We start from the raw sequence: 10,062 nt of genomic DNA on the forward strand, positions 1-10,062 counted from the left end.
ATGTCACTGGCAATTCTGACGATTCCTCTCCTGCCTGGGATTCCTCCGATGCATCCTTGCGTGTAACGCCTACTGCTGCTGGCGCTGCTGTTGTTGCTGCTGGGAGTCGATGGTCATCCCAGAGGGGAAGTCGGAAGACCACTTGTACTACTTCCAGTAAGCAATTGACTGTCCAACAGTCCTTTGCGAGGAAGATGAAATATCACAGCAGTCATCCTGCTGCAAAGCGGATAACTGAGGCCTTGACAACTATGTTGGTGTTAGACGTGCGTCCGGTATCCGCCGTTAGTTCACAGGGAACTACACAATTTCTTGAGGTAGTGTGCCCCCGTTACCAAATACCATCTAGGTTCTACTTCTCTAGGCAGGCGATACCGAAAATGTACACAGACCTCAGAAAAAGACTCACCAGTGTCCTAAAAAATGCAGCTGTACCCAATGTCCACTTAACCACGGACATGTGGACAAGTGGAGCAGGACAGGGTCAGGACTATATGACTGTGACAGCCCACTGGGTAGATGTATGGACTCCCGCCGCAAGAACAGCAGCGGCGGCACCAGTAGCAGCATCTCGCAAACGCCAACTCTTTCCTAGGCAGGCTACGCTTTGTATCACCGCTTTCCAGAATACGCACACAGCTGAAAACCTCTTACGGCAACTGAGGAAGATCATCGCGGAATGGCTTACCCCAATTGGACTCTCATGTGGATTTGTGGCATCGGACAACGCCAGCAATATTGTGTGTGCATTAAATATGGGCAAATTCCAGCACGTCCCATGTTTTGCACATACCTTGAATTTGGTGGTGCAGAATTTTTTTAAAAACGACAGGGGCGTGCAAGAGATGCTGTCGGTGGCCAGAAGAATTGCGGGACACTTTTGGCGTACAGGCACCACGTACAGAAGACTGGAGCACCACCAAAAACTACTGAACCTGCCCTGCCATCATCTGAAGCAAGAAGTGGTAACGAGGTGGAATTCAACCCTCTATATGCTTCAGAGGTTGGAGGAGCAGCAAAAGGCCATTCAAGCCTATACAATTGAGCACGATATAGGAGGTGGAATGCACCTGTCTCAAGCGCAGTGGAGAATGATTTCAACGTTGTGCAAGGTTCTGATGCCCTTTGAACTTGCCACACGTGAAGTCAGTTCAGACACTGCCAGCCTGAGTCAGGTCATTCCCCTCATCAGGCTTTTGCAGAAGAAGCTGGAGACATTGAAGGAGGAGCTAACACGGAGCGATTCCGCTAGGCATGTGGGACTTGTGGATGGAGCCCTTAATTCGCTTAACAAGGATTCACGGGTGGTCAATCTGTTGAAATCAGAGCACTACATTTTGGCCACCGTGCTCGATCCTAGATTTAAAGCCTACCTTGGATCTCTCTTTCCGGCAGACACAAGTCTGCTGGGGTTGAAAGACCTGCTGGTGAGAAAATTGTCAAGTCAAGCGGAACGCGACCTGTCAACATCTCCTCCTTCACATTCTCCCGCAACTGGGGGTGCGAGGAAAAGGCTCAGAATTCCGAGCCCACCCGCTGGCGGTGATGCAGGGCAGTCTGGAGTGACTGCTGATGCTGACATCTGGTCCGGACTGAAGGACCTGACAACGATTACGGACATGTCGTCTACTGTCACTGCATATGATTCTCTCACCATTGAAAGAATGGTGGAGGATTATATGAGTGACCGCATCCAAGTAGGCACGTCACACAGTCCGTACTTATACTGGCAGGAAAAAGAGGCAATTTGGAGGCCCTTGCACAAACTGGCTTTATTCTACCTAAGTTGCCCTCCCACAAGTGTGTACTCCGAAAGAGTGTTTAGTGCCGCCGCTCACCTTGTCAGCAATCGGCGTACAAGGTTACATCCAGAAAATGTGGAGAAGATGATGTTCATTAAAATGAATTATAATCAATTCCTCTGTGGAGACATTGACCAGCAGCAATTGCCTCCACAAAGTACACAGGGAGCTGAGATGGTGGATTCCAGTGGGGACGAATTGATAATCTGTGAGGAGGGGGATGTACACGGTGATATATCGGAGGATGATGATGAGGTGGACATCTTGCCTCTGTAGAGCCAGTTTGTGCAAGGAGAGATTAATTGCTTCTTTTTTGGTGGGGGTCCAAACCAACCCGTCATTTCAGTCACAGTCGTGTGGCAGACCCTGTCACTGAAATGATGGGTTGGTTAAAGTGTGCATGTCCTGTTTATACAACATAAGGGTGGGTGGGAGGGCCCAAGGACAATTCCATCTTGCACCTCTTTTTTCTTAAATTTTTCTTTGCGTCATGTGCTGTTTGTGGAATGTTTTTTGGAAGGGCCATCCTGCGTGACACTGCAGTGCCACACCTAGATGGGCCCGGTGTTTGTGTCGGCCACTAGGGTCGCTTATTACTCACACAGCTACCTCATTGCGCCTCTTTTTTTCTTTGCGTCATGTGCTGTTTGGGGAGGGTTTTTTGGAAGGGCCATCCTGCGTGACACTGCAGTGCCACTCCTAGATGGGCCCGGTGTTTGTGTCGGCCACTAGGGTCGCTTATCTTACTCACACAGCTACCTCATTGCGCCTCTTTTTTTCTTTGCGTCATGTGCTGTTTGGGGTGGGTTTTTTGGAAGGGCCATCCTGCGTGACACTGCAGTGCCACTCCTAGATGGGCACGGTGTTTGTGTCGGCCACTAGGGTCGCTTAGCTTAGTCATCCAGCGACCTAGGTGCAAATTTTAGGACTAAAAATAATATTGTGAGGTGTGAGGTATTCAGAATAGACTGAAAATGAGTGGAAATTATGGTTTTTGAGGTTAATAATACTTTGGGATCAAAATGACCCCCAAATTCTATGATTTAAGCTGTTTTTTAGTGTTTTTTAAAAAAAACACCCGAATCCAAAACACACCCGAATCCGACAAAAAAAATTCGGTGAGGTTTTGCCAAAACGCGGTCGAACCCAAAACACGGCCGCGGAACCGAACCCAAAACCCGAAAAATTTCCGGCGCTCATCTCTACTAATGATCAACTATTTTGAGTGGACTGCAATATTGGATCTATAATCACATGCTGGTTACTAAGCTGAATAGTGAAAGTGCACTTATGGATCAATAAAATTATATGTGGATACTAAAAAGCAATCATATTGGATCCGTACCACAGCGCCGACTTGGGGGTATATTTACTAATATTCGTGTTTTTGCCGTTTTTAAGGGTGTATGATCTCGAATGGTATCGGGTGCATTGTACTGCAACTTTAATGCTACAGCAGGGGGATCCCACACTGAGTGTCTCCCATGCTATGGCATTACCCCTTCCCCCCGGGCTGGTTCGGCCTAGTGCTGGTTTTGCTTAAGTAAGGGGAATCCTATGCTTTATTTTTCTTTATTTGTGGGTTTTTGTATGGGGGGGCGCCAGTGCCTCACCAGTCATTGCCCTCACCGCAAGTCACTGATACAAACATAAACTGTAGATCTTACGAATAATCAAATTAGCATTTAATTAATGCATAATTGCATAAGGAAGAACATTCACAGGTAAGTACAAGTAAAATGATATGTGGGCAGAAATGGCCGCTGTTACCAGATACCAGACTGGGGGGTACATTTACTAAGCAGTGATAAGAGCGGAGAAGTGAGCCAGTGGAGAAGTTGCCCATGGCAACCAATCAGCACTGAAGTAACATCTATAATTTGCATACTATAAAATGATACAGAGCTGCTGATTGGTTGATGGGGAAATATCTCCACTGGCTTACTTCTCCACTCTTATCACTGCTTAGTAAATGTACCCCTGGGTGAGCCGGGTGGTGATCTCCCCGTTACCTCTGGGTAAGAACACTTCTCGGTGTCCCGTCCACACAGCACTGGGCTCACTCTCCAGAGCATCGCCCTCCTGCTCCTCCCGCACATCCTGCAGGGACAGCACTGGGTCCTCGGCAGGGGCCTTCCCCGTGCTCAGCTTTTCCCAGACCCAGACTCCCACAGCCCATCTTCTGCCGCCATCAGCCCAGGGAGAGGAGACTGAGTAACGCTGGTGGCGGGCGGAACTAGTCAGCGCAGCCACTGGCTGGGAGGATGTGAGAGTGGAGTGTCCGTGCAGCGCAGAGCGGGGGACGGCGATTACACCAGGACAATCACCGGAGATGGGGTAGCTCACTCCGGCCAGCCCAGCAGCTGGAACAACAGTGGATTTGATCCGCCACTGTCTGTATGCGGGCAGCAGGCTTAATCCGGCTATGGAGGGCAGAGAAGGAGGGGAGATAGCGCACTGCTGCACCCGGCTCTGCCACCGGCGGGGTAGCTGGAGGTAATCATTGACAAAAGCCTTGTCCTACCGCCACGTATAGGTGAGCACCACCAAAAAAACCTGAACCTGCCCTGCCATCATCTGAAGCAAGAGGGGGTAACGAGGTGGAATTCAACCCTCTATATGCTTCAGAGGATGGAAGAGCAGCAAAAGGCCATTCAAGCCTATACATCTGGCCACGATATAGGCAAAGGAGGTGGAATGCACCTGTCTCAAGCGCAGTGGAGAATGATTTCAACGTTGTGCAAGGTTCTGCAACCTTTTGAACTTGCCACACGTGAAGTCAGTTCAGACACTGCCAGCCTGAGTCAGGTCATTCCCCTCATCAGGCTTTTGCAGAAGAAGCTGGAGACATTGAAGGAGGAGCTAACACAGAGCGATTCCGCTAGGCATGTGGGACTTGTGGATGGAGCCCTTAATTCGCTTAACAAGGATTCACGGGTGGTCAATCTGTTGAAATCAGAGCACTACATTTTGGCCACCGTGCTCGATACTAGATTTAAAACCTACCTTGGATCTCTCTTTCCGGCAGACACAAGTCTGCAGGGGTTCAAAGAAATGCTGGTGAGAAAATTGTCAAGTCAAGCGGAACGCGACCTGTCAACATCTCCTCCTTCACATTCTCCCACAATTGGGGGTGCGAGGAAAAGGCTCAGAATTCCGAGCCCACCCGCTGGCGGTGATGCAGGGCAGTCTGATGCTGACATCTGGTCCGGACTGAAGGACCTGCCAACGATTACTGACATGTCGTCTACTGTCACTGCATATGATTCTGTCACCATTGAAAGAATGGTGGAGGATTATATGAGTGACCGCATCCAAGTAGGCACATCAGACAGTCCGTACGTATACTGGCAGGGAAAAGAGGCAATTTGGAGGCCCTTGCACAAACTGGCTTTATTCTACCTAAGTTGCCCTCCCTCCAGTGTGTACTCCGAAAGAGTGTTTAGTGCCGCCGCTCACCTTGTCAGCAATCGGCGTACGAGGCTACTTCCAGAAAATGTGGAGAAGATGATGTTCATTAAAATGAATTATAATCAATTACTCCTTGGAGACATTCACCAGCAGCAATTGCCTCCAGAAAGTACACAGGGATCTGAGATGGTGTATTCCAGTGGGGACGAATTAATAATCTGTGAGGAGGGGGATGTACACAGTGAAAGGGGTGATGAATCGGAGGATGATGATGAGGTCGACATCTAGCCTCTGTAGAGCCAGTTTGTGCAAGGGGAGATTGATTGCTTCTTTTTTGGTGGGGGTCCAAAACCAACCCGTCATTTCAGTCACAGTCGTGTGGCAGACCCTGTCACTGAAATGATGGGTTGGTTAAAGTGTGCATGTCCTGTTTATACAACATAAGGGTGGGTGGGAGGGCCCAAGGACAATTCCATCTTGCACCTCTTTTTTTCTTCTTTGCGTCATGTGCTGTTTGGGGAGTGTTTTTTTGAAGGGCCAGCCTGCGTGACACTGCAGTGCCACTCCTAGATGGGCCAGGTGTTTGTGTCGGCCACTAGGGTCGCTTATCTTAGTCACACAGCTATCTCATTGCGCCTCTTTTTTTCTTTGCGTCATGTGCTATTTGGGGAGTGCTGGGGGGCATGTCATCATGTGTAGCTGGCACTGCTGGGGGGCATGTCATGTGTAGCTGGCACTGCTGGGGGCATGTCATGTGTAGCTGGCACTGCTGGGGGGCATGTCATGTGTAGCTGGCACTGCTGGGGGGCATGTCATGTGTAGCTGGCTCTGCTGGGGGGCATGTCATGTGTAGCTGGCACTGCTGGGGGGCATGTTATGTGTAGCTGGCTCTGCTGGGGAGCATGTCATGTGTAGCTGGCACTGCTGCGAGGCATGTCATGTGTAGCTGTCATTGCTGGGGGGCATGTCATGTGTAGCTGGCACTGCTGGGGGGCATGTCATGTGTAGCTGGCACTGCTGGGGGGCATGTCATGTGTAGCTGGCTCTGCTGGGGGGCATGTCATGTGTAGCTGGCACTGCTGGGGGGCATGTTATGTGTAGCTGGCTCTGCTGGGGAGCATGTCATGTGTAGCTGGCACTGCTGCGAGGCATGTCATGTGTAGCTGTCATTGCTGGGGGGCATGTCATGTGTAGCTGGCACTGCTGGGGGGCATGTCATGTGTAGCTGGCTCTGCTGGGGGGCATGTCATGTGTAACTGGCACTATACTGGAGACATTGTGTGTACCTGACACTATACTGGAGACATTGTGTGTACCTGACACTATACTGGAGACATTGTGTGTACCTGACACTATACTGGAGACATTGTGTGTACCTGACACTATACTGGAGACATTGTGTGTACCTGACACTATACTGGAGACATTGTGTGTAAGGAACACTACTGTGGCTGTTATGTGTAAGGCTGCTAACTGTGTGCATAGAGGGTGTGTGAAAATATATTTATTTATAGTTTGATTATATGAACTTATGAAGCCACGCCCACTTTTCCATGAGGCCACACCCACTTTTCCAGGAGCGAGCGCGCATGAGTGTGTGTGTGTGGGGGGTGGGGGGGGGGCTCTTAAATCTTCTCGCTCAGGGTGCTAGTAGGCCTGGAGCCGGCCCTGCACTTACTGTCATATAATTAGTATTACCAGGCTTCCTATGATGGAGCAAATAGCTCCATGTGTAAGGTGTGTGACTGCAGAGTAATTAGTACCGGGTGTGACATCCTGAGACGTGTATAATACAGGGGATGTAATGGAAGGAGCACATATCTCCTATATGTACAGGCTTAGCTGTGGAAACCAATCACACAAGCCTGCCTGGCTGATTCCCCCCACTCCCCATTACATCAGTAGAACAGAAATATTTCGAAGAGACGTTGATTACAAAGTTATGATCGATGTCTCCCAAAGTCTCTGACTGTGACGTTATAACGTTGTTTATTACATGTATAATGTCATTAGTATGATTTAAGGCTCTTATGGTGACAGCGTACATGGCTGTAAGTGATGGCGGCAGTATAAAGGGCGCGATGTAAAGAGAGAGCGCTGTATAATTTATACTATACTTGTATAATGGTGAGCACATAAACAGTCATTATACATTGTGATTCCTGCATAAGATAATACAGATAAGCAATGAGGCATCATGCAGTTAGGAGCTATCCAGCCAATCATGTGTTATGTAAGAAACATCGGCTTTTGTCACAGTTCCCAGTAGGCGGAGCTTTACACAGTCCCCGCCCCATTCTCCCCCTACACACATAACACCCAGTGCGAGCGAGTGTAGCTCTGACTACAGTAATAGGGGGCACCAATGGTCTCAGTGTTACTGAATCGCAGCGCCCTAGAGTATCAGCATTTTATTCACAGGACTCCGAGGCCAAATGTTTTATATTAAGGAATTCAGCAAATATTACATAGATAAAATAGTGCTGGGCTGTCCTCCCTATGGTCAGCTGTGTGGTGATGGGCCGGGGATGTAGTCACAGTGATGTCACTCATAATGTCACCATCACACTATACTGACATCAGCACACTGACAGATATTCCAGCCAATCACAGGTGTCAGAGGCAGAGATGTGTATTTATATAGTTATAATGACAGCAACACACCAATAAGGGAACAGCTCCAGACACACTGGTCATGTGGTCATATACTGGGAGGAGCTCAGCTGTAGCTCCACCTACTGCTACATTCTATTGGCTGAGTGCTCCACCAATCATATTCCTCTCCATGTGATGTCACCAGTCTCTGGGAGGATTTCCTATGGTAATGTCTTCCAGCTCCTGACTCCCCCACATATAGTTATAGAACCTCTTGGTTCAAATAAACTGTTTCCTACCCATAATGCAGCATGGAGGGGCTCAGTGAGGGCGGCAGTGTAGGTGTGTAAGTGTCTGATGGGGTCACACAGAGAATAAAAGGACAGCTGTCCTGCCTCATAATCCAGATATACCCTCACTCTGTCACAGGGGATACTGTCAGGTAACTGGATCTCTCTACTGTCATGTGTCACTGAGTACTGATTATTATCTCTACACAGACACCAGGACTTGTTATTATATCCAATGAGTGACTGACGTCCTCTCCTGTCTATACTGGGATAACACATCCCCACCCTCCACCACTCTGACTTACTGACATCCACCTCCCAGTAATGTCGCCCTGAGGAGAATCTCCTGGTGCTTATTACGTGATCACACTGAAATCTCTCTGGTGTTACTGGGTGATTCTGACTTGGTGACCAGGATGCAGTTTTCCTGTCACCTGATATCTGTATATTATTACCAGCTGTGGTTACATCCAGTAATATGTCTGTAGCCTCCTGCACATAGATCCCTGTATTTATACCTGTTATTATATCAGATAATGTGTGTAATGTCTCTGAGATGAGACCCACATCCAGATCTCCTGCACCACGGACCTGGGTATCATGTCTCTCTGTGTCCTCAGTATCACACAAGTCCCCTGTGTCTGGTTCCTGTAAGACAGTCACTGGATCAGACATGTTACACAGCTCCTCAATGTGACGCATCTTCCCGGACAGCTCGTCCTTCTTTATTTCCAGCTGCTGGATCAGGTCAGAGACTGAGAGTGAAACGCGCTGTTCCTGCCTGGAGATCTCACTGAGGACTCTCTTCTCCAGGTCTGCCAGCTGTCTCCTGATGTCTCTAAACAGGGCAGTGACTGTCTCTGTTACACCCACTGCTTTTCCCTGTTCTTCTCTCCTGCGCTCCTGCAGACTCTGGACTCTTTTCTCAGTCTCCTCTCTCTTTATGGTTAGTTTCTGCAGAACATTTCTCAGCTTCTCTTTCTTCTTCTCAGAGGCCTCATCCAGCATCTCCACATGGTGTCCCCGATGTTCCCCAGCTGAACAGTACACACAGATACAGGCAGCGTCCTCAGTGCAGTAATACTCCAGGATCTTCTTATGGACGGAGCATTTCCTGTTCCCCAGGGCAGTGGTGGGATCACATAAGACGTGCTCTGATGACTTGCTGTGTACTCTCAGGTGATTATCACACAGAGAAGCCTCACACAGCAGACAGGATTTAGCAGCAGGTACAGGAGAGTCCACACAGTAAGTGCAGAAGATCCCAGTCTCCTCCTGATCTGGCCGAGTAGACAGGAACCTCCCCACTATGTTACACAGCGTTATGTTCCTCTGCAGTGCAGGACGCTCCTGACACTCTGCTCTGCATTCAGGACAAGTATACGCTCCAGCCTCCTCCTGTGTATCCAACACACGATCAATACAGACCCGGCAGAAGTTGTGGCCACATCTCAGGGTTACAGGATCTGTGTAAATGCTCAGGCAGATGGAACAGTCCAGCTCCTGTCTCAGATCAGCAGACGCCATCACTGGAAGCAGGAAAGAGAAATGAAAGTGAGAATTTCTGACACTCAGATACCAGTGAGGTCACATTCTGCACACAGGGCGAGGCTGAGCTTCACTCAGATTATAGCTACAGGCTCAGTTACACTAAAGGGCCGTACACACGGGGGAGATGTGTGCTCAGCGTTCTAGAACAGACTGCTCTGCACACATCTCTCCCCCCCGATCAGCACGACGTGATGTGAGCTGAGCGAGGGCGCACATTTCACCCAGCGGTCAAATGAGCAGTGTGCTAGATTAAGTCTGCATCAAGGGCGTAGCTACCATAGGTGCAGGCAGTGCAGCTGCTATGGGGCCCAGAGCTGAGAGGGGCCCCACCTTCCCTATCAAAGTTACATGAGGTATATACATTTCTCTGACGTCCTAGTGGATGCTGGGAACTCCGTAAGGACCATGGGGTA

The 10,062-nt window shown here is 49.2% G+C and overlaps 1 protein-coding gene across 1 annotated transcript; it reads right to left on the reverse strand.

The window, feature by feature from the left end:
* Positions 1-7,315: 7,315 nt before the first annotated feature.
* On the reverse strand, positions 7,316-9,649 carry LOC134933677 (E3 ubiquitin/ISG15 ligase TRIM25-like). Its single transcript, XM_063929052.1, has one exon. The coding sequence runs from the start codon at positions 9,623-9,625 to the stop codon at positions 8,030-8,032; it is 1,596 nt and encodes a 531-aa protein (XP_063785122.1). The 5' UTR covers positions 9,626-9,649; the 3' UTR covers positions 7,316-8,029.
* Between the last annotated feature and the right edge of the window lie 413 nt (positions 9,650-10,062).

This window comes from Pseudophryne corroboree, chromosome 6 (genome assembly GCF_028390025.1).
Source record: "Pseudophryne corroboree isolate aPseCor3 chromosome 6, aPseCor3.hap2, whole genome shotgun sequence".
Classification (NCBI taxonomy): Eukaryota; Metazoa; Chordata; class Amphibia; order Anura; family Myobatrachidae; genus Pseudophryne; species Pseudophryne corroboree.

Bases quoted from the DNA above. Each gene is read 5' to 3' on its own strand.
- LOC134933677 (XM_063929052.1), bottom strand. From the start codon at position 9,625: ATGGCGTCTGCTGATCTGAGACAGGAGCTGGACTGTTCCATCTGCCTG.